We start from the raw sequence: 25,573 nt of genomic DNA, 5'->3' as shown, positions 1-25,573 counted from the left end.
GTTGCGTCTGAAAACTTGATGATTGTTTTGGCAAGAGTTTGCGTAAGTTTGCTCTTGTATACTAAGCTTGCTGGTTTTCCTACCTAGTTAGCATAAGAGAGCGCAGTAGTATAGATGAAACGTTGTCGATTTAGAAAACAACAAATGTTTTTGAACTATTTTACAGATTCGCTTACAAGAATTCTATCCAATTCCAATTCAGTTTTAAATATTATTTTCAATTATTTCTCTGATTTTTTTTTTGTAATATTAAAAATAAGAATATTTTTCTTCCAAAATTTCTGGGGGCATGTATGGGCTGCCGCCCTGCCCAATTTTAAGGGGGGCAAAAAGTACCGTGCCCCCCCAGAGTCAGCGCCCCTGCCTCGAACTATAAAATTTTAGGATTTTTAATCGACTTAAGGATGCACAACAACCAAGGAAGTTGTTGTCTTCTTATTCCAAAATTGTCAAACTTACGGACCCAATCCTGCAAGAATCTGATTATAAAAACAGTCAAACTTTGTTGTAAATGGCTACGAAGACAGTCATTTAGGGATGAATAAAAATATATCGATAGTTCCCTTAGTATTGAAGATACTAAAATGTCTATAACAGAAATCTGGGTGCAAATGCTATGGTTGATGTGTACCGTAAAGTAGTTTTTCGTCAGCGTTTGAATTGTATTTAATTTTTATAGTTAAATAAAGAATAAAGAGAAGAGGACGGGTCAAACATGTTAAAAACGGAGTACTAAACTGAATCTGAAACCTAATACATATTTTCTCAGAGGTGGAGTACCTATAATTAAACTAAACTCCCTCTCCAGAAAAGAACAAACCTAGAAAGGTAAGCCGTGCACTAGTGAAAGTCGCGGGAAAATTTTCAATAAAATTAAAACCCTAGCATCAAACTTGTTCTCCGCCCGCCAGGACGAAACACTCCGCGCCACGCGATGATCTACAAGGTGGCAATCACGCTCCGCAGGACTCCATATTCGTGGCCGGAGCCACGACTTGAAATTATAGCCCGAGCTTGTTATGAATAAAATCAGCATAAATTAAATAAACGTATCATGAGCACGATAGCACGGGCTCGTTTTGTGGCAAAATTGACACAGAAAGACAACGATGATTATTGTTTTTCTCCCTTCGGGGAACAGCACAAAATAGAGGCACGGGTTGGGGTTCTATAGATAAACTAACAATCCGTCCGACAACCAGTATATCGCTAGCTGACTCGTCTCATTAAAATTCTGTTTGCAAACGTATTTATATCGACTTTGAATGAAATTTTAGCTGGTCGTTCGATGGTTCCATTTTCACATCCACTTGGTGTCGGCTTCCCATATGCACAGGTAGGATTGGGAATTGATTTTCGGGATTGGTAAATATTTGCCCAGCGCTTCGCACCGGTCATACATAACTGGCTATAACAGTACAATCGATGCTTGGCAAAAGGGACAAGATTTTGGGAGCCACTAGTGGAAATTTGTGAAGGCTTATCTTGAATAGAGCTAAAAAAGCTAAAAAGAACCAAAAAATACCATTTTTTTCTACTCTAAAGAATACAAATGAATTACGATCCATACTGGCGCAATCCGAACATTTTGTGGAAGAAAAGCTCCATTCTAGCTGCCGAGCCTTTCACAGTTGCCGAATACGACAAATTTCACAATGAAGCAACAGGAAGTGACCATTTCCACACTGCTATCGCCCCAGGTGCGAATACTTCAAAAAGCAGTGTTTACAACCATTTCACCAAATCCATTCCCCCTCCACTTTCAGTGCTAACCATGTCCCAACTGTTTGGGGTATTTCCCCTGCAGAGTGTCCGGAATCGCGCTCCCGAAAGTATGACATTCCGAACGGTCTCCGTGACCTGCGTCGTCAGCGCTATTTCCATCTTTGGCGGATACGCCATTTCACTGCTCAGTTTGATTCGTCAAGGCCGAGCCTTAAACGCCATCAATATCGCAGAGCCCTTCTTTTTCAGCATCTGTGCCACGAGTTCGGTAATATTTTGGCAAATGGCCAAACAGTGGCAAGCCATCATCGTTACGTGGTCCCGAACGGAGCGAAAATTTCTGCACCATCCGTTTCGCAAAACGGTCCTAAAGTGGAAAATCCGATCCGTGGCCACGGTGCTCCTTTGTTGGCATTCGGTGAGCGCAAACATCCATGCGTTCGGAAAACATCAGTTGATAGGATTTTTTTTGTTACTTTCAGCTGAACATCTTCTTTCCGTGGCCAACAACGTTAGCAATCTGCGGAGGGAGGTTGACTACTGCAACTGGACAATTCGGGATCCGGTCAAGTTCTTCTGCGTAAGGACGTTTAGCACCGCGTTCCATACCGTTGCGTACAGTCTACCAGTTGCGGCGTACAACGAGGTAAGTTCTACAATACTAACTTTCAGTGTTGGCCAAAATCTTTCCCATACCAGGGTAGAGCAGCGCCATTGGCAACTTCGTTAGATGGCTTAATCGTTGGGAAAAAAGGACCCAGAAAAATACCGAAATATGGGTTTGCGCAAACCACCCGTTGTTCACACCCTATCAAAAGCTTCGTTTTTACACCACTAATTATAATTCGACGAAAAAACACACTGCACGGACCGTTGGCTGGAGTACAGGCCACCGGAAAATCCGGATCTAAAATTTCTAATCACTTTATAGTACTAAATTAGGGGTCATACAAATTTACACCTAAGCTTCCATCTTCCCTGGGATTCGATCTGACCTTTGGATAGTGAGTCCAACTGCCTACCAGCGACTCTACCGAGACCGGACCCGAGGGGACGACCCTTATACTTGGACTGAGCTTACGACCTAACATCAGACAGACAGACAAATCTCGTCTCGAAAAATGCCACCGAGGCCGACTGGGACCGAACCCAGGCCAACTGGGAACCGCGCTTACCACTACACAAAAATTAAAAAATAATATGCCAAAGTGTAAAAATATATTTTCTTCGAGTATATTAAAGGATGAATATTAAGGGATGAGAATTTTGAACGGGGTTTGTCTCGTAAAAACATTTCTTTTTCAGGAATGTCGATTTATGTGGCCCCTAGGCATGATACTTGCCCAAGTTTTGGAACATTGCAGTTTTGAGCTCACTGGATCTCTTTATAGTTCGGCTTTAAAAAATGAATATAAAAATAAAATTGCCCCTGCTCGCATAAACGTGCATAAGGGACGTCATCACTTTTGAGTTATTGATGCAGTTTTGTTCAAAATCGTGTGCTCTTTTAGCAAAGCCAAAAACATCTTTGTTCTAGAAATCAGGAAGAAATCCAGTTTTTTTTTGTGAAAACTAAACACATATACCCAGAACTGGGCATCGGCATACGAGAGGATAAAGAGCCCGGTTCGGTAGTAAAATGATACTGTGTGTGGACGGAGAGGATAAATCCCGAATTTTGCAAGAGTACTTTACTCTTGGGATCATTTTCCAAAAAATCATCTATGAGAAAGTACCGGTACCGAGACTCGAACCCTAGACCTTCGGCATCTTGAACCGTGCCTTTGCCGTATGGGCCACCACGGGCTTGGTGACTGAGTGGTGGTCATTTGTCCATACAAGCCACTCAATAGGATGAACTGTTTCAATTAACGAATGAACACGCGAGAGCTCTTTACTCTCGCAAAATAGGGGGATGGCGTCGCTATTTTTAGACCACGTTTTCCACTTTTTCTCATCGAAACCGACTACTTTATCGACTTAATTTTGCTGGGCGAGATAGGACGCCGTCTATTTTTAGACGATGACTCAGCACTTTTCCACTCTTGCACCTCAAAAAACCAGATGGCAGCACGATGTAACGCCACGTCCCTATAGAACCTTCCCCATGTTTCTTTCCGGGAGGACTATCCCCTCGGTCTTTAACATTTGATGTATTCAAGTAACATTTTTTCCAGGAGTTCTACAAGAGCTCTTCAAGATAGCTACAGCATAGCAGTTTGGTTCGCAGTAGGATAAAATTCTCTTCAAAACTTCTTCAGGAGTTTGAAGAGTACTTGAAGAGAGTTTTATCCTACCGCGGTCCAAACTGCTATGCTGTAAACCCAAAGTTAAAGAACGAGGGGATAGTCCTCACGAAAAGAAACGTGAGGAAAGTGCTTTATTGCGAGAGTATAGTTCTCTCGCGTGTTCTTTCGTTCATTGGAACAGTTCATCCTATTGAGTGGCTTATATGGACAAATGACCGCCACTTAGTCACCGAACCATGGTGGCCCATACGGCAAAGGCACGGTTCAATATGCCGAAGGTCTTGGGTTCGAGGCTCGGTACCGGTACTTTTTTTTTTGATAGATGAACTTTTTTGGAAAATGAACCATGAGTAAAGTACTCTCGGTAATTTTGGGATTTATCCTCTCCGTCCGCACACAGTATCATTTTACTACCGAATCTTGCTCTTTATCCTCTCGTATGCCGATGCCCAGTTCTGGGTGTAGCTATCTTGAAGAGCTCTTGTAGAACTCCTGGAAAAAAAATGTTACTTGGGGTAGCCTTATGTGTGGGACAAACTTCTCTTGCCTTTTTTTCAGCTAGCGGTTTTTGCATATAGGACATTTATGCGAAGATGGGCAGAAAAGGCGTCGCAACTCATCTTTTTTAAAAATTAAAAAAATAGTTCTTTTAGATTTCTGTGAAAAACTTTTTTTGTTTTTGAAAAATGAGATGTTAAACACCATTTTTAAATAAGACGTTTATGATTCAATATATACCTAAAATGCGGTCAATTAAAAAAATAAGGCAGGGGTGTTCTGAAAAATTTAACTTTTGTGCAAACTTCAGAAACAATTATTTTTTTGTTTATGTACTCAACTTATTTGTCTTATACACTTTAATCAGATTTTTCTACAATTCTAGAGTTTTTCAAACAAAAAAATAAAGGTCCAATAACGTCAGCTGTGTGCTGTCTTGTGATAACGACCATTTAGTACTATTCGAGAAAATTGATTTTTAAAGTTTTTTTTTTTTTTCAAAACTATGAATGGTAGAGCTTGGTTACACCAGTTAAAAGATACAGTAAATAATGTAAACAAAAATCTGAAAAGCACGTTTCACAAGTGTGCCTTGAAAGTAAATTTGTACTACGTGTCACAAGCGTGCACAGAATTCCCATACAAACTAAAATAGGCTCAAATCAATAGTTTAACCAACTTAATCAGTATATTTTCAAAAACAAAAGATTGCATTGCCTTCAGAAAATGTGTATCAACATAAATTTGTGAAAATAAGAAATTTTTTCCTCATTTTCCAAATCATTTTGATGATAAATTGGTCTTTGTCACAAGACTCACAAGTGTGTATTGCGATATCCGGGAAACGGAAACGAGTTTCCAAAATCGGGTTAAAGCATCTTGTAGTGTTTGTTAAGTATAGCTAAGGCTACCAACTGTACGGATTTTTTCCTTACCATACGGATTGTCGAACCTCTTCGCGGATTTTTAACAGGCCGGATTTTTTTGTAGGGAATTTTACGCATAATACGGATTTGTACGGAATTTTAACAACTTTTTAATCATTGAATTGCTTTTTTGATTTGGTCGAAGCTTTTGTTAACTAGAAATTTTTATTTTTCTGAGTTTGATTTAAAAAGGGAGAGTTTTCCGGGGTTATCTCAATTCAAACTTGATCATCAATAATTTTAGAGTTTTTGAACTATTGTCTTTCATATGTTGATAGGATCTTTTAAAAAAAACTCTGGAATTTTTCTTTTAAAAATTCCTTACTAAATATATTCATTCATTTCCAAAGGCTTTCTAAAACTTGTGAAAACATTTGAACATTTGAATTAACAAATCTAGAGTTTTTTAAAGGTCCTTTAAACTGTTGTGTTATATAGGATATTATTCGTGAAAGTAAACTTGACATTTCGTAAACTTTTAATCGTTTAACAAAAAAAATGGAAGAACATAATGATTTGATTCAAATCACGGTTTATTTTATGAATACTTTTAAACGTGCAAATCATAAGCACTCTGATAGCATTTTGTGAAATTTGTTAGCTGTAAAAACGACACAGTTTTATATTTTTAATTCTCAAATTTATTAAATTTAATTTGTCTAAATAATTCATTGACAGTTTTTGTTATACCATGGTGTTATATCGGCAAAGTGTACGGATTTTTGCTCAGCAAGAGTTGGTAGCCTTAAGTATAGCAAAACGTCATCATTAACTCATTTTTGACCAAAATAATCTATGTCACAAGATAGCACACAGCTGACGATAAGTTATGGGATTCCGTCTGCTTATAAGACCTTCGCAAATATATAGAACTCTAGAATTGATTTTTGAAGGATAAAAATATTTTTTATTTGGAATTTATTTGAAACACCGATCAATCAAATAGCATTCAATTGGATTATCAAATACAATTTTTCAGTTCCGCTTTATATTTGCGCACATTACCACTTAAGGGTTAAAGAACGCCAAGTAGTCAGGTTTCTCGCTTACCGTCCTGCAAGTCTCTACTTGTGAATTCAATGGAGACGCACGATACTCTACGCACACGACAAACTACCACCAAACTCCATAATCCTGTATCCGCTTTCTTTCTTCCAGTACATCATCATATCGATGACGTTCGTGTGGAACTTTGTCGATCTGTTCATCATGCTGGTCAGCATCGGCATTTCGGCCCGATTCGATCAACTCCGAGATCGCGTCTTTGAGCGCATGAACAGCCGGACTCCGACGACCGAACACTTTTGGGAGCAAATTCGCATCCTGTACGTAGCGTTGTGCGAACTGGCCGGGACCATCAATCGTGCCATCAGCAAGCTGGTGTTTGTGTCGTACGCGAATGATACCTACTTCATATGTTTGCAAATCATGAACGCCAGCCAGGAACAACCGTCGGCGGTCAACAAGGTGTACTTTTGCTACTCGTTTGTGTACCTGCTGCTGCGGACGTTTCTCGTTCTGGTACAGCTCAGAAGTGCAGCACGCGAGTCACGCCACGTACCGGTTGATTCTGCGGGTGCCCAACGAGGAGTACTGCGACGAGCTGCAACGGCTGCAGATGTACTCCAAGTGCGGTGCTAGTCTCAACGGCATGGGCGTATTCTTCGTGTCGAGGCGGATTCTGCTGACGGTAAAGGATGATCTTACGCTGTCTAGCGATTCGGACTAATTATTTCGTTTTGTTTACCACCAACAGTTGACCGGAACGATTATCACCTACGAGCTGGTAATGCTGTCATACCGGAAGGACTCATCGGAGCAACATTCCAGCAAACTGTCTTGCGATCCGTGGTAGCTGGTCTAAATCAGTGCAATTGATTCTTCATATTTTTTGTGATACTTCATACAAGCAGAACATATAAAACCCTAAGCTTTTTTAAAAGTCAACTCAGAGTTTTAATCTTAAGAGAACTATCCTTCGTTCAGCAATGACTGCCGCTTCTAAACTCGTGTTTACTCGTTATTTGTCATTTAAGACAAAATATTCTGCACCACGTAGAAAGGTCACGATATGAAATTATAAACTATAAACATACCATGGGCACGATAGCACGGACCCGTATTATCGCATAATTGAAAGTCAACAATGATTAGTGTTTTTTCCATTGGAGCGCAAAAAATAAAAAGGAAGAAACTAAAAATCCGTTCGACAAATAGAGTATAACATGCCATCGTAGGTTGAGTCGCATCATTGAAATTCTCCTTGCAAACACATCTGTAACGACTTTAGCTGCATAATCGACAGTTTCACATTTACATCCACTTGGCCCGGCTTTCCATTTGTACAGGTAGGATATAAATTCGGTTTCAGACCTGAAAAATATTCTTTTTGCTTCCAAAACAGCAGCATTTTTTAGTATTCTGAGCGGAAATGTGAATAAAACGTAGTTCTACAAATTCTGCAACGGCAAGCTTGAAATTTTTATTCGTCCAAAAAAAAGATGGTTCTTATGTAAAATCCTCTGGGGAACACGACGGTGACGTTCAATTCAAAATTAAATCGCATGAATCTGATGACGCCATTTTCTGCTTCCGAAATTTGGCCATCTGAAATCAGAGGGTTTTGAAATTTTTACGAAAATTGAGCGCCAAAAGAGAAGCGATGGTCCATTTTTTCTGAATTTGGGATTCTTGCATGTTTCAATAGTATAAACAGATCCACAAAATTTGAGCATAATCAGAAAAAGTCGATTTCGAAATTTGTACTTTTTTGTTGACAGTTGGTGCGAAATGACCCAACACAGAAGAAGTGTTATTGAATGCAAGGGTTTAAAAATTAAAATAAGAGTTGGAATAAGTTTAGTAATTACTCTCGTTTCTAGTTCACACATGCACACCTATCCATACTGGCGTAACCCAAACGTACTTTGGAAGAAAAGCTCAATTCTAGCTGCCAAGCCATTCACAGTCGTCGAATGCGGGAAACCCCAAAAGGGGGCGTCTGAAAGTGACCATTTCCACACCGCTATCGCTCCAGGTTCGAATACTTCCTATATAAATTGTACAATAACTTTCACAAATTCATTTCTCCATGACCAGTGCTGACCCTGTCCCAACTGTTTGGGGTGTTCCCCCCTACAAAGTGTCCTGAATCGCGCTCCCGAAAGCATGACGTTCCGAACGGTCTCCGTGACCTGCGTCGTCAGCGCGATTTCCATCTTTGGCGGATACACGATGTTACTACTCAGCTTGGTACGTCTAGGTCGTGACCTGAACGCCATCAACGTTGCCGAGCCCATCTTTTTTTGGCATCTGTGCCACGAGTTTGGTCATATTCTGGCAACTGGCCAAACAGTGGCAAGCCATCGCCGTTGCGTGGTCCCGTACGGAGCGAACATTTGTTCGGTATAAATCGAACCTCAAAGGGAAAATCCGTTTTGTGGCCGCGGCGCTTCTTCTGATGGCTCTCGGTAACTGCAAACATCTACATGCGTTCAGTAAACATTATATGGTCTCTTGTTTCTCCCAGCTGAACATCTTCTTTTCGTTGCCAACAACGTCAGCTATATGCTTAAGGAGATCGACTACTGCAACTGGACGATACCAGATCCGGCCAAGTTTTTCTTTGCAAAGACGTTTACCACGACGTTCCATACCTTTGCGTACAGTCTACCAATTGCTATCTACAATGAGGTAAGTAATGTCTAGAGCAAAGTATAATTGACTTCCGCTTCCTTTCTTCCAGTACATCATCATATCGATGACGTTCGTGTGGAACTTTATTGATCTATTCATCATGCTGATCAGCATAGGCATTGCGGCGCGATTTGACCAGCTACGAGACCGCGTATTTGACCGCATCAACAGCTGGACACCGACGACCGAACACTTTTGGGAGCAAATCCGTATCCAGTACGTGGCGTTGTGCGAACTAGCCGCATCTATCAATCGTGCCATTAGCAAGCTGGTATATGTATCCTACGCCAACGACACTTATTACATCGTATTGCAAATCATGAACGCGAATCAGGAGCAACCGTCGGTGGTCAACAAGGTGTACTTTTGGTATTCTTTCGCATATCTTCTGCTTAGGACATTTCTCATGTTCTGGTACAGCGCACAAGTCGAACACACGAGTCACGGGATGTGCCGGTTGATTCAGCTGGTACCCACCGCAGAATACTGCGACGAGCTGCAACGGCTGCAGATGTACACCAAGTGCGGTGCTAGCCTCAACGGAATGGGTGTATTCAGCGTTTCGAGGCGGATTGTGCTGACGGTAATCGATGACCTTACGCCGACTGTCGATTCTGACTAATGTCTCATTTACTCCTTCCTCCCACAGCTGACCGGAACGATTATCACCTACGAGCTGGTACTGCTCTCCTACCGGGAAGGCTCATCTGACCAACACTCCACCACCATTTCATCGTGCGAACCATGGCAACTGACCTAATTACCATCAGCACTGTTGGATCTTAATCGGTTCGCGTGTTACTTCATTTTTAGCATAAAAACCTTCAGGTTTTCACAAGATTGTTTAAACTTATTCTCCATACCAAGAAAGAACCGGTCTCCGTCCAGCGCAATGGACTCTCTGAACAACGCACTGCGGCCAGTGTTTGTCGTGTACCAGCTAATGGGCACGTTCCCCGTTGGTGGAATCCTTCAACGGAGTTCCGTCGGTTTACGATTTAGGTGGCTCTCGGTGCAGTTTCTCTTCTCCCTAACCCTAATCATTGTCGGGCTAGTCATGGTCTACATCGAGTACGAACGACTGGAGAGGATTGAGCCAACGCAAATAATACCATTGGGATATTGTTCTACGTGGACACCGTACTGATCATGGCTTTGCTGGCCAATCTGGCTCGCAAGTGGCGCCCGTTGGCGTTAGAGTGGGAACGCGTTGATCAAGAGTTTCTAGCAAAAGAAACTGGCGAAGCTAAACGAAGCCTCCGAAAGGCTGTATGGTTCACTTCTGGTGTAATGATCGTGTGCGGTTTGTGTAAGATAACCGAAGACCGTTATTTCCTAAACACTTCTCAAACTTTTATTTTCAGTGGAGCATCTCCTCTCGAAAACGGCCGGCATCATCAACCAATCCCACGAAGCTAAATTTTGCAACTGGGAGATTAAAAGCTTCGCACACTACTACGCTTCCCGTCAATACGCGTTCATCTTCAAGCACATCCCGTTCAACATACCCGTGCTTGCCTTCTTCGAATACTGCAACGCCGCCCTAACGATGGCCTGGACCTGTCAGGACCTCCTCATCATTCTAATCAGCATGGCCCTGTCGCATCGTTTTCGTCAAATCTACGCCCAGGTTCAACCGTTCAGCAGTGGTATCGTCATTGCCGCTGAAAAGTTCTGGTCCGACATCCGGGCCCAGCACACACTGCTTGGTCAACTGGTGCGCGACACGAACCGTTTGCTAGCTCCACTCATCATTGCCTCATGCGGCACCAACCTGTACTTGATCTGCTTTCAACTCCTCAACATATCCCGAAAACAGGAAAGTCTCGCTTCTAGCGTTAACCACTGGTATGCCCTGTGCTATCTGATCGTGAAGACGAACCTGGTGTTCTACCACACGGCCATGGTCAACGAAACGGCCCGGGCGCCGCTGGCCATCTGCCGTCGCATACCCAACATTGGCTGGTGTCTGGAGCTGGAACGGCTAGTAGATCAGCTGCGCAACGAGAGGGTTTCACTGTCCGGGATGGGATTCTTCCATCTCACCAAACGGACGATGCTGGCGGTACTTGTTTAGTTTTATATCACATTGCAAAGAGGAACGAAAAGTGTTATAATTTCTTGTGTTGTTTCAGATGGCCGGAACGGTGGTAACCTACGAGTTGGTAATGCTGAAGTTTGCCGAAGACACTGAAGGGATTGGTGACGTGAAGCCGTGCTCGCGGTTGGCTTTCTCCAAGGACACTTAAAAATGATTACGGCACATTCCGGCGTTGCAACGCCGCGAAATGTTTGTTATTTTTTCAAGATGTGTCTCGTCTGATATATAAAACCATCTCAAATCAAAAATATATGTAATACAGTAGACTCTCTGGTTGTCAATATCCAAGGGACCGTCGAGGAAGAGAATCATCAGTTTACAGAACGATGCAAAATGAAGACTCGATTGAAATTTGTTTTTTCTTGCTGACCAGCTATAGGAAAGAATCATGGCAACGTCCAGCAAACAAAAACAAATAAATGTCAAACACCCTTCAAAGCTTCGTTTCTAAAAGAAAAATGTCTATGCAAGCCATGAGAAAGTGAAACTATTGACAACCGGAATAGATATTCAAAGCAAATAGAATTCAAGGGACCGTCGAGGAAAAGATCCTTCAAGCAAGAGAAAATATCGAGGAATAAAGACAATCGAAGTATGCAGTTTGAAGGGACTGAAGAATTCATCGGTACATGGAGCATTATTGATATCGAGAAGATCGACAGCCAGAGAGTCGACTGTAACAGATTCTGACCAAGAATTGCATTCTGCTGCATTCACTACGTGGTTTTAATTTGGCGTCATCCAGAAAGTATGTCACGCTCTAGGGGGGGAGGGGGGGGGGAGTCTGAGCAAGCGTGAAATTAGATGTTATAAGTATTAGAGACCCTAAATAGGGAAACTGGTCTAAGCTTGCTAAATCGATCTGGCAACGTATGTTTTGAGCTTGGCAACACTGATAAGTTTTGCTGTGCGTAAAGGCAAATGCTCGTTTGGATACGTAAAATTCGCGTCTGTTTGGGTACGTCAAATTCACTTCGTTCAGTCTCCCTATTTAGGATCTCTAATAAGTATAGGAAAAGCGAGACATGGGCGAGGTAAATTTTGGCTGATTTTAGCGTAACGTACTTTATGGATGAGGCCTTTTGAAATATGATGGAGTTATAAATTAGACATGTTCTGGTACAGCGCAAAAGTCGAACACACGATGTGACTTGCCGGTTGATTCAGCTGGTACCCACCGCAGAATACTGCGACGAGCTGCAACGGCTGCAAATATACCCCAAATACGGCAAGGCGGATTTTGCTGACTGTAATCAATGACCTTACGCCAACTGTCGATTCTAAATAATGGTCTCATTTACTCCTTCCTCCCACAGCTGACCGGAACGATTATCACCTACGAGGTGGTACTGCTCATCTGACCAGCACTCCACCATTTCATCGTGCGAACCATACCAGCTGCCCTAATTACTATCATTACAAATGAATCTTAATCGGTTCGCGTGTTACTTCATTTTTAGCATAAAAACCTTCAGAATGTCACAAAGTTGTTTAAAGTTGTCCTTCATGCCAAGAAAAAGCCGGTCTCCGTCCAGTGCAATGGACTCTCTGAACAACGCTCTGCGGCCAGTGTTTGTCGTGTTTCAGCTAATGGGCACGTTTCCCGTAGGTGGAATCCTTCAACGGAGTCCCATCGGTTTGCGATTCAGGTGGCTCTCGGTGCAGTTTCTCTTTTCCCTAACCCTGATTGGTTTCGGACTGTTAATGGTCTACATAGAGTACAAACGGCTGGAGCGGATTGGAGCAAACGCAAATAATACCATTGGGATACTGGTGTACGTGGACACCGTACTGATTATCGCTTTGCTAGTCAATCTAGCACGCAAGTGGCGCCCGTTGGCACTTGAATGGGAACGCGTTGATCGGGAATTCCTTGCAAAAGAAACTGGTGAAGCTAAAAAAAGCCTCCGTAAGACCGTTTGGTTCACTTCCGGTGTGATGATCGTTTGCGCTTTGTGTGAGATTGCCGTATGCCGTATGTTTTCCAAACTCTTCAACATCCTTATTTTCAGTGGACCACCTCCTCTCGAAAACCGCCGACATCATCAACCAATCAAACGAAGCTAGATTCTGCAACTGGGAAATTAAAAGCTCCGCGCACTACTTCGCATCCCGTCAATACGCGTTCATCTTTAATCACATCCCGTTCAACATACCCGTGCTTGCCTTCTTCGAGTACTACACCGCTGCCCTAACGATGGCCTGGACCTGTCAGGATCTCCTCATCATCCTAACCGGCATGGCCCTGTCGCACCGTTTCCGTCAAATCTACGCCCAAATTCAACCGTTCAGCAGTGGTATCGTCGTAGCCGCTGAAAAGTTCTGGTCCGACATCCGGGCCCAACACTCCCTCCTCGGTCAACTGGTGCACGATACGAACCGTTTGCTAGCTCCGCTGATCATCGCCTCAAGCGGCACCAACCTGTACCTGATCTGCTTCCAACTCCTCAACATATCCAAAAAGCAGGAAAGTCTCGCTTCGAGCATCCACCGCTGGTTTGCCCTGTCCTATCTGATCGTGCGGACAACCCTAGTTTTCTATCATACCGCCATGGTCAACGAAACGGCCCGAGCGCCGTTGGCCATCTGCCGTCGCATTCCCAACATTGGCTGGTGTCTGGAGCTGGAACGGCTAGTAGATCAGCTGCGCAACGAGAGGGTTTCACTGTCCGGGATGGGATTCTTCCATCTCACCAAACGGACGATGCTGGCGGTACTGACTTAGTGTCATATTACGAGGAGGGGCGAATAATTTCTTGTTTCATTCTAGATGGCTGGAACGGTGGTAACCTACGAGTTGGTGATGCTGAAGTTTGCTAAAGACACTGAAGGGATTGGTGACGTGAAGCCGTGCTCGCGGTTGGCTTTCTCCAAGGACACTTAAAAATGATTAGGTTCAAAAAGAATTGTTATGAAATATCTTGGTGACCCAGAATTCTAAAATGTCTAGTGCCCACGTGGTTTTTGGATAGCCCTACAGCATACACAAAAAAAATGTAAAATTACACGTCACTGAATCGATGTATTTAACGTAAACAACCTTAATTTAAAACTGAAATCCGTCGTAAAGTGTTAAATCACACATAAAGAGGGTTCATGTAATTTGAAATTGAACGTAATTCTTGTTTTTCATGTAAATGAGAATGAAATTGCTGTTTATCGGCGAATTTGTAAAAATAAAGAGCATGTAAACGATTATTCAATGTAAATTTACTCAACGTAAAAGTTGAATGTACTGTAGTTTCAATTGAAACATTGGCTATTTTTGTCAATGACAGTTCAACATTGTTTACGATTGAAGAGAGTGGTGCGGAAGTGTTTACGGATAATTTTTTTCATTTGTTCGGCACAATTTAGGACTTTAGTGGGTAGTTTGGCATGCAAAGGTTTTGCAAAGAACACTCGATTACAATTGTAATTGGAATGGATGGAGAAGGCAAAATAGACGCCAAAGTTGCCACATATTTTTCGCGCAGGTCGTACCCAAAACAAAACTATTATGCCGGAAGTGGTCCTTTCGAATCTGATGTTTATGCGTGAAATCAAATAACGGGAAGATCATCAGGACTTCCAACTATATTGAAACGAGTTAAACAGGTGAGCAAAATACTCTAGCATTTGATCAACTTACTCATTAATTGGAACAATTCTGCAGATTGTTATTCTTGCTGGCATCAGGAGCTGTCTTTTCGGCAAAATAGACAGCTTTCACCTTGCTGCGGCGGCAGCTTCCTCCGTCAGTGTCCATTTGCTCGCGTTTACTCCTTGTTCACATCACGGACGGAAGGGGCAAGTTCGTCCAAGGCAACGGCCAGCTATGTTCCTTTACACATCGGCGCTGACCCGGGCTGTAGATTCCTCAGCGTAGGCCGGCAAATCATCCGGAACTGCTGACCGATGGAACGGTTGCTGCGGAAAATGTTGTTCGGTGAGGCCAGTGATTCAGTTCGCCTTTTGCAGAACTCAACATACGGACCAGGTTCCCGTTTCGTTCCTAATGGTAAGAATTCTCCGTGTTATGGCCATCCTGGCAAAAACTGGGCGATTTTGTGATGGGTACTTACGAAATAGGGGAACTATACCCTTTCTCAGCCTATTTCTATTATCGGCCTATGAGTACTTTGATCATGAATTACAGCTTTAATAAAGTGTTTTTGACTGTTCTAAAGTAATAAATAGCTCAAACAAAAGTGAGCAAGCAATTCTCCATTGTTGATACATCTGAAAATATTCATTTAATAGAGGAAAACAGCAAAAGTGATGATAATTGGTCGAACGGCTTAGTGTGATTAAAATGGGCATATTTCCCCTAGTTTTATAAAAATTAAAACTCAAAAAATTCACACAGTAGGGGAACTATACCCTTTCTCAGCCTATTTCTATTATCGGCCTATGAGTACTTTGATCATGAATTACAGCTTTAATAAAGTGTTTTTGACTGTTCTAAAGTAATAAATAGCTCAAACAAAAGTGAGCAAGCAATTCTCCATTGTTGATACATCTGAAAATATTCATTTAATAGAGGAAAACAGCAAAAGTGATGATAATTGGTCGAACGGCTTAGTGTGATTAAAATGGGCATATTTCCCCTATCTTTTGATTTTCAAATTAAATTTGACAGAACGTTGAAATTGTCGGAGTACACGGTAAGCTTTAAATATCAATATTCTTTAAATTTGATTGGTTTCCAACTCCGACAAGCAGAGTAGTCTAATTTGAATAGGCTACAATTTAACCCCCAGTCACGACGTTCTAGCAGAGTTCTAACACAAAGCTGGATATTCTTACAGCACTCAAGCAGAAATCTAGAGTAAATTTTCAAAACAACCTATGAGTCATGGTTTTCCTATGCAGGTAGGACCTTTTGAATATTCAATCTAGAAATGTTCAGGATTCTGATAGAACCAACTCTGCTAGAATATTTCGTGATTGGAAAAAAGTGAGTCATATTCTTGAAGGTGGCTATTTCGAAGGTTATTTTTCCAATTTTTTCCTTCTCTGTCTAATTCGTTCTCTTTAGTACCAGTAAACTCTCTCCCCATTTTGAACAAATCAGCTGTTGAAAGGTAGTCCATATCTCAGCTCAGGATAACAACTGCACCAATGTAATTGTTTAAGCAACCTAATAAAATGAAATGAAATGAAATGAAATATTCTTGAAGGGGATAAAGGAGCGTTCTTTTATTACGTAACAATAAATATGTTTTTTGGACCCTCTTCCCACTCCCTTGTAACAAAATATAAAATGTCCATACATTTTATTTAATAATAGGGAGCGTAACACAGGTTCGCAGGTTGCTAAAATAATACAACCCAAATTTGTGATTTCAAGCCCTCTTCCCATACAAATTTAAATTTATTTATATGAATTGTTACGAAGCTCCTCTTCCTCGACTTTAACTGCGTTACCGTGATCTGGGCGAATCGAGACATAGGGGCAAATCAGGACAGCTGTTTATCTAAGATTTCCAAATTTACAGGTTTTAAGTGGTCTAAAAGCCGACAGCTCGTAGAGATAAACGACTAACGAGCCCATCGTGACTGGGCTGTAGACCTGATTTTCCCTTGTTGACGGTACGTAATAAATAAACTTTTCCTTTAGAGATAGTAATGAAATGTCATAGTAGGTTTTATATTTTTATAATAATTTAATTAATTTTTCAGGAACTCTTTCAATAATGTGCCAAAAAAATCACAAAAGAATAGAAGTTCAATGGACACCTGAAAATGTAAAAATGTTCCAAAATTACTAAAGTTTAACGATGAATTTAGGCAAACTAATTACCCCTTTTTCTAGAGCTTGGGAGTTTAGGTGATAAAAAAATAGGCCCGTTGAATCGATTGTGCATACTTTTTAACAAACCTTAAATTTAAATGCGATCAATTATGTAATAAGTAATAAGTTGTATTTCAGCAAAATTGAATATCGCGTAAGTTTAATTTTTTCATGTTCCGTTACACTTGTATGAGATTTTAGAGTTCACTAGGATTGGGACCATCCATAAACCACGCGGACACTTAAAAAAATAAGAACCCCTTCCCCCAATCCCTGATGTTAACAATAATTGTTCATACAAACAAAACTTTTCAGTATGCAGCGTGAACATGTCTAGCAAAATAATGCAAAAGGGCCGTTGTGGGCTTGTAACCAAAGAGTGAATCTCTTTCATGTCAGATGTAAGCACCCTCTTTGTTTACAAACACACAATGGCCCTTTGCATTGTTTTGTTAGATTTTACGTAGTGAACAATTGCAACCACCTCCCTCCCTAAAGTGTCTACGTGGTTTCTTTTACAACTTTTCAAGTTATCATAATTGGGTCCTAAAATGAAGCTTAGATTGCTGATATTATTGTTTACAGCGATAAAGCTTATTTTTCTTAGTACAATGACCCTTTGTACGAGTACAAAGAGTTTAAAATGGATTTTTAAATCAATTTTGAAAAATTAACCTCGCGGTCCTTCTTGACAGAAAAGCTCCTACTTGACAGCTCGTTCCAAGGGGACCATAGTTGATCCATCGAAAAAATGTTGTCTTGTCAAACAAAATTTTTCATTAAAATGAAAAAACTGATCAGAAATGGTTTTAATCGTGTTTTTACCGTTGTACATAAAAATTGACATAGGACTTTAGTACCCAATTGCACTAATTGTAAAAGTGTGTTAAATCAAACTGGAGTTGGTGTTATGCTAGTCCCAGTGTACTAGTGGACTAACATTATGTACCCTAAATTGAGTAGGTGCGAAGCAAACACCAACTCCGACAGATTCATACCAGTCTACTGTTTTTTCATGAACGTGCATGTTATTGAATTTCAAATGTCAAAATTTTCAAACAAAACAATGTTTTTGGTGCCCAAAATAAATCTGCCAGTTTTGTTGGATTTAGTAACAAATGCTAAATCTGTTTTTTACACTGGTTCAGGGTGTTCGTGTGGAAGGTAGGTGAAAAGACTCCTAGGGAATGGTAAATTTTAGAGTACAATGAAAAGTTCGCAAGAAGTCCACGGTCGGGCGCCGAAAAGTGGAGAAGATCGAGCCGGAGTCACAACAGCCAATTAGGAGGAATTGGACAAAAGATAATTTGCTCCCAAAGGTAGATTCGTCGGAACCGAAAACGGATAAACTCTCCGCAACGAGTAGAATTCCAATAGGATCGTGTCGTCCAACGAATACGCAACCTAGCCAGGATTTGTGAACAGAAAACAACCGGAAAGTGATCATATTTGTAACCGAAATCATCGTCCTGACTCGTTTAGATGCTTTACAGATCCGAAACGTGGGTGCCTTAAAGGCAACGGTTGCTTCCCCCTAGATTCTCTGTGTTTAATCACAAATATTTATTTGGTTTTAACGGTGTTAATTAGTGGTGTCTAAAAAGCACGTCCAAATATTTAATTCCCACGAGACTGGAACCGTATTGTTAAACTAATAATTTTGGTGGATCGTTTAAACCTTTTCGTCGCACAAATTTAGCACACATGCCAGGATGATATTTGGCAAAGAAAAGTCGATCCCGCTAAACTTTTCCCCGATATGAAATCTGGAGTTTTTTTTGAAAAGGACCAATAAACCAAATTTTCAGTTTTTGCTTTTTGGGTGTTTTTAAACATTAAACATAATAAAACATTAAACAATAATCCACCAAAATTATCAGTTCAACAATACGGTTTGAGAGTTCTTCCTCTTCCCAGTGAAAAAAAAAATGTTGGATTTTCGTGGCAAATTTTTTAATACCGTTGTGAATTAAAACAAAACCTAAAACTTTGATTTGAACTTTTTTATTCCACTTTTTGGACCTTGTCCATCAGGAAGGTTGGACACAATGAAAAATCATGATTTCTATCTTGAATTTCCAGGATTCACCAGTCTGAAGTGCTCGCATGGCCCAAGGAGCCTGGACATAATACGAGACAAGTTTATCTGGGCAGTAGCTGTAACCACGATATGATACTGGCCAGATTCTAGACCATCCGTAAAACAAGTAACGGTTCAGGGGCCGGGAAGAAACATGTATCTACGTATTGGCACGGAATCATTACAGACTGTCTAGGGAAACAGACTGGCCAATGCAAAATAAACAGGCACTGGCAACGTATGTTTTGCGCTTGCAACACTGCCAGTTTTGCTGGGTGTAAAGGGCGGTTGGTGTCCAGCGCGTTTGGTGTCCAGAAACATTGGCCAATCTGTTCCCTAGACAATCTGTAGGAATCATCCCTGTGGTGTATTGATGACGATTGGAAGATAAACCGTAAGTTAAATTTGTGAATTATTTTTAACAGTTTTGTCATGCTCATGCTCCGTTGAATTTTGAGTTCGATGTAGTTTTTTTAATGCTTATATTTCATACTGTGTTGCTGTACGTTGCTCAAAGATTATGCTTAAGTTAGCTGATACATAACGAAAAGCATAGCTTTTGCGCAATACAGTAAACAATGAAACATAATACGCATTGAAATTACATCGGATTCAAAATTTAACGGGTAAAAAATTTTGGCTTTTGTAAAATTACATCGACTTCATCGGAAAATTACATGTTTCTGAAGCTATGTTTGTTCGGCACGTTTACGACGGATGGCATTTAAATTTACAATGAATTTCATGTAAATTAGCATCATTAATGACGTGCACTTTTGGTACATCATAAATGATGTAAATTTACCCAATTATTTTTTCTGTGCACAGAAAAAAATGTAATTACCCGACACTGAAATCATGTTTCATACGTAAACATGCTCAATTTACATTTGAAATGCAATGTAAAACGTTGTATCGCATTTAAAGTACCTTCATGTAAAATGAGATTCAACGTAATGCATAAATCTCATTTAAACAAAAAAATTGTTTCCACCAAATCGTAAATTTGAAAAGTTGAAAGGCATGTAATTGTATTTGTAATGTAAAATTTACTAAATGTAAAGTTGAAAAGCATTTATATTTAAATAAAAAGTTTGTTTTATGAAATGACAGCTCAAGCAGAATACAAAAGCAAATCAGATCAATGTTGTGATGTTTGGTGCGCATTGCAGTGGGAGTGTTTTCCAATCAAAATTTCGATTTGGCTACAATATTTACGTTGATATCTGCATTAAATTCCCGGGTTCAAATTGATATTGAAAGTGAGACCAAGTAATTAGTTAATTTCGGTTAATGTTCAGAAAACCGTAAACGGTAAGTCCTAAAAACAAGAGTCAACATAACAAAACAAAGAAAAGGGCCGTTGTTGGTTTGTAAACAAAGAGTGTATCCTGTTCACGCTAGAGGAAGTTTATAGCACGAAAGGGATACATTCTTTGTTTACCAACCCAAAACGGCCAATTGGAACTTAAACTAAACATCACCTTGCAGTGTCCCGCCGGTGGCGCTCAACGCCACCAGGATTTGCTGGTCCAGGCAAGTTCCACGTCAACGGCCGCGTTGAATTCTTAACTCTTATTGGATCGAACTCCACTCTGACAGCACAGATTGAAAATTGTGGCTCTCGAAGTTTTCCGGTGGTACGGCAACCAGCTGGAAAGATTCCTGCACGCTGGAACTAGATTTATAAGCAAACCGGGACTTCCAGAAGTGCCGATGCGGACACGCTTGCTTCTGGCGCGGCAAGATTCGGTACGACCTTGAACAAGCTGCTCAGGTTCCGTCACTGCGCCGGTTTCGTTCCGGTTGTGCAATTTCTTCCTCGTGACTGTTCCTTGCTCACTCACTACAATCTCGGCTTGATCGTAACTCAACGTAAAGGGGACGGAGCGTAGGGAATCTGCAACCGGATCTTGGACCAGAACCATTCCGAAATGCTCAACAATCCACATCAACGGTTTCACGGTTTGGTCAGCAATTTTGAGCAAATTTGCGCTAAAGTTGTTTGCAGAACTGCGTTGATGGAGGTTTATGTTAAACTTTTGCAAAACTGGTACCATTTTTTCAAAAAGCAAAAACTTATTTTCAGCTAAATTTTCTTAACATAATATTTATTTGACAGATAGACAGTTCAAACGTCAGGTGAGAACCCTGTGACTGAAAATGCCGGTGTTTCAGCGTACCAAGGAGATTTATGATGGAGGTAACGAAAAATTGGGTGCAATAAGAAATTAATATTGTCTGTTTCTCTAGAAGGTACACGCCGCGCGGTATTTCAGAATGAGCCGTAGACGTTGTTTTCAGCTATTTTCAGCACTTTTGATGCAACAAATTCATACCTGGCAAGAACAACAAATTCAAAACGTGCAGTATGGGATTTGACAGCGCGCTTTTGCCGAAAGTGCGTAGTTCGAGGTTGATTTGCCGCGTACTTTTAACATTGTGAAATTTTTAAATAGTTATTTACCTGTTGGCTCGAAATCTGCAAAACACGATGCCTCCACAGCCATCGGATAATTAGTATGGACTGTTATTCTGATATAACTTCGGCACCTGTTTTTTTAGTTTTAGCAATAACAATTTAGAAAAATACAAAAATGTTAAAATACAAATATAAGAGCTTAGTAATTTTACGCCATCTATTTACAGAGCACTTTGTCTCAAGCTAATATATATTTGGTATTTCATTTTTTTAAATTCTTTGATTCTAGAACCATTACATTATAATGGCCATGACAAAATGCAACATTGCAAAGAGAAAATAAATTTTAGGATCAGTTTTGAAGCAATGTTTTTTATGACTTTTTAAACATCAATCGTGATGAGCAAAAGTTAAAGATTGGGGTTCCACATTTATTTGGTACGAAAAGAGGAATTTTTATGAAGATTTTCAGAAAATGTGGCAATTTTCCGTAAAAGGTTTTTCATTGTAAGGTTGTTTAAGAGCCAAACTAGATCAAAATCACTTTTAAACGAAAAACTTGCTCTGTTTTCAAAAAGTCCAACTGAAAGCGTTTTCTATTCAGTTTTTCATGTTCAACAAACTTATATAGTAAAAATGTGAAACAATTTGTCTGTTTGATCATATACAGAGTTATATTTTCGAAAAGATCCTTTAAGCTGTTATGTTTCATATAATTGGGTCCTAAAATGAAGCTTAGATTGCTGATATTATTGTTTACAGCGATAAAGCTTATTTTTCTGAGTGCAATGACCCTTTGTACGACCACAAAGAGTTTAAAATGGATTTTTAAATCAATTTTTAAAAAATAACCTCGCGGTCCTTCTTGACAGAAAAGCTCCTACTTGACAGCTCGTTCCAAGGGGACCATAGTTGATCCATCGAAAAAATGTTGTCTAGTCAAAAAAAAATTGCAATAAAATGAAAAAAAAGTGATCAGAAATGGTTTCTAATCGTGTTTTTTACCGTTGTACATCAAAATTTACATAGGGCTTTAGTACCCAATTATAGGACATCTTTTAAAAAAATAGGTTTTTACACTTTTCTGAAAATCTCCTTACCTTATCTAATACATTTACATTGAATGTTGTCTGTAACTTTAAGCCGGGACTAAAACCCTGTTAACTTATCTAGTTCAGTAGTTCACCTGCTTGGCATGCCTCTGCAACACTCAGTCGCAGGGTGACAAACGTCATTTATCCAAATTCAAAACATACAATTTTTTGGGAGCACCACCTCCACCCGGAACGACTCGCGCCGAAATCCAGAAGTGCCTCGGGTTCCAATAGAAAAGTGAAAGTGTTTGCTGTTGCAGCTCGGTAAACATCACAATCCGAGTTCGAAACGATCCCGTCGGAATTAGGGAATCGTCGCTCGGCACGATACGTCCGGTTCCACGTTCGGCTTTTTTTTCAGAAATAATCAGCGAGTGCTGTTCGAGCAACTGTAGCAGGTGATTCAGGTCATCGTGACCGACGAAATGCGGTTCCATCGAAAAAAGGGTCTTGCGTAGTCCTGCGGCAAGAAGACCAACGCACAGCTTCCACCACCCGCTCCGGTCAACTTTGCACTAAATCCACTTTCTTCAGCCAATCGGAAGATCCGCTCCAGCGTCGGATGGCTTACGCCGATCGCCGTTGATCAACGAGATGTCCTATCGAGTCCAACATCCCAGGGTGGCGATTCTTCAAATCTGCCACGCCCGCCACCAACTTCGCCATGGTCCGACTAACTCCGGTGTCCACGATCGGGATGTTAACCTGCTGGCGAAGCTTCAGACCCTCGAGCGGTTTTCCACGCTTGAACTTGATGAGATTTCCGTACGTGCAGATCGTGTTGTCGATGCCGGAAGGCCGCTCGTGCATCACAATTTCCGAATCGAACGCCCACTTCTAGATCTTCTCCAGCACTTCGGGTGAGTCTTGAAGCGAGAAGTTCGCCTCGAGTTCACCTTTAATGATCTTCAAGAGTAGAAACGCACCAGCGGAAACGCAAACGCCATATCCAGCGGGTCCATGTGAAAGAAGGTGCTTCAGAGTTTGCCGAGCGAGTCCGTTTTGCCGCTTTTACCAGTACGTCTTCCAGAATAATCGATCGGAGATGTTGGCTGGCTTGGCCACACATACTCGTTTTCCGTGCCGTCATAGAGGTGGGTTGTTGCTGTGCCTTGCCTCTAATGCCAAGAGATTAATTTTGTTTGTTTATTTTTATAGGCATAACATGGGTGTGGCCTACCAAGATTTCGCCAATTCTGCGACAAACTGGATCCCTAAGCAGCTTCCGGTTCACAGCTGGCTCCGTCCAGCGCAGGGTGTATCGTTGTTCCACGGCGAAAAGTTACACTTGATCAGGAGTGCATGTGGGCGATCGGCTTCTGGCACTAGAGATTCAAGAGGACCTCGAGGCTGTTGGATTGACCCTAGCAGATTTTGATCAGCCATGTAGTAAAACTGTGAGTAGGTATTGTATATTTTTTTTTCAAATTTCTTGTAACATCCGTAGAGTTGAAATCACAATTATACTTATAAAACAAGCTTTCTTTTAATGAGTCTAATTTTGTATTACTCGTTGAATTTTAAATCCGATACTTTTTCAAGCTCAAGCCCAGTTTTTATGTTTGTACGATACAATTTTGTCTTTTTTGATCAAAAATAAGCAATGCATGAAAACAATTTGTTTACAATGTGCTTAAATTGATTAGAATTGATAAAATAATGCAACTTTACAAACATTATTTGGGCGAAGTGATTGAAATTTACATCGGATTCAAAATTCAACGGAGTAAAAATTTTCAACTTCGGTAAATTTACATCATTTTCATCGGAAATTTAAACTTTTCGAGGTCGAATTTCTTCGGCGTGTTTACGTTGCAAGGCATGTAAATTTCAGTTGAAGTTGATGTAAATAAGCATCATTAATGACGTGCACTTTGGTACATCATAAATGATGTAAATTTACGGATTTTTTTTTCTGTGTAGAAGGAAAGGCCGACGAGTTGATCGGGTCTTGGGGTTAAAATGCTGTTGCACCTGGTCTTGAGGTAACAGTTCCTGGTTCCAGGGCCCAGATGCAAGCAGTTACTGCACGGGGTCACGTTCGGCTGCTTGTTGCGGTAGGCCTCCCACCAGATGATAGTGCTTGCCACATTTTATTGCAGAGCGCTTCTTCAGATTGGTGAATCCCTTGGGAACACAACAATATATGGAGTTTCGTCCACGGTGGACTTTTCCTTCCGCTTGACATGTACTTCCAGCGCTCCAGCTTGAGATTCCTCTTTAGCAGATACTTGACCTCATTAGGTTTGAGTTCAGGTAAACCACGAACAACTACAATGGTGAGATCGTTCGCTCCGTCGTCAACTACAATGGTGAGATCGTTCGCTCCGTCGTTCGTGTTTGTAGAATTCCACTTTGTTCTGCTCGAGGAATCCTTGCAACTTGTCAAAATCTTTGACATTAAAACATGTCACTCTGTTTCCAAATCGGGTTAGTTTGTAAATCGGCTCGAACCAAATTTACAACCGTCCACTATCCTCAAGAGCTTGTAAAAAGCCGTGGTATATTTTTCACAAAGGTGATTGCCTTGGCTTGTTTGCCGACAGGCCGGGTGCTGCAACCGCCGGGGCGTCCCCTCCTCCTGCTGGCGGCCTGAACTTGTTGTTGTTGATCAGATTCTGCTCCACCGATGATCTCAACGGACTTTTTCTCTTCCGATTCCCGGGGATGGAATGCTAATCACCAGCTTCCGAGGACTCCTCCGCCTCCATTCGTCAAACACGTCAAGGCACGCAACGATGCATTCAGATCGCACGCAAACACGTCTACTTCTGTCAGGCTGAGCAACGAGACTGACGAGTGACGAGTACACAGCCACTTCCAACTGAGAATATTGGCTCGAGCCTCGAGTCGATCTGGCTCGAGATCAAGCCTCAGCCGAGTCGAAGCTCGAGCCGAAATTCTCAGTAGGTACTGTAAAAAATGGTCGGAATACCTACTAGACGAATAGCGACAAGCAAACCAGTCGGATGTAATAAACAGTTTACGCTAAACTAACTGTCGTTC

The 25,573-nt window shown here is 41.1% G+C and overlaps 1 protein-coding gene, 1 long non-coding RNA gene and 1 pseudogene across 2 annotated transcripts; all 3 read left to right on the top strand.

The window, feature by feature from the left end:
- The first annotated feature begins 1,552 nt into the window (after positions 1–1,552).
- LOC119768938 lies at positions 1,553–7,270 on the top strand (annotated as a pseudogene).
- Positions 7,271–8,287: 1,017 nt separating this feature from the next.
- LOC119768937 lies at positions 8,288–14,158 on the top strand. The gene is given in 14 exon segments (XM_038260758.1): positions 8,288–8,435; positions 8,498–8,529; positions 8,531–8,698; positions 8,700–8,868; positions 8,928–9,091; positions 9,144–9,677; positions 9,744–9,829; positions 9,962–10,218; positions 10,459–11,159; positions 11,230–11,259; positions 12,512–12,541; positions 12,693–13,152; positions 13,208–13,908; positions 13,966–14,158. Coding segments are annotated over 14 exon segments (3,594 nt in total). The 3' UTR covers positions 14,080–14,158.
- A 316-nt stretch (positions 14,159–14,474) lies between these two features.
- Positions 14,475–15,378, top strand: LOC119770081. Its single transcript, XR_005278647.1, has 3 exons — positions 14,475–14,609; positions 14,672–14,792; positions 14,851–15,378. It is a non-coding gene; the product is annotated as an uncharacterized LOC119770081 (long non-coding RNA).
- The last annotated feature ends 10,195 nt before the right edge of the window (positions 15,379–25,573 follow it).

This window comes from Culex quinquefasciatus, chromosome 3 (assembly GCF_015732765.1).
Source record: "Culex quinquefasciatus strain JHB chromosome 3, VPISU_Cqui_1.0_pri_paternal, whole genome shotgun sequence".
Lineage (NCBI taxonomy): Eukaryota > Metazoa > Arthropoda > Insecta > Diptera > Culicidae > Culex > Culex quinquefasciatus.
Note: the sequence above shows the minus strand (reverse complement) of the source record. Positions and strands in the feature narration are given on the sequence as shown.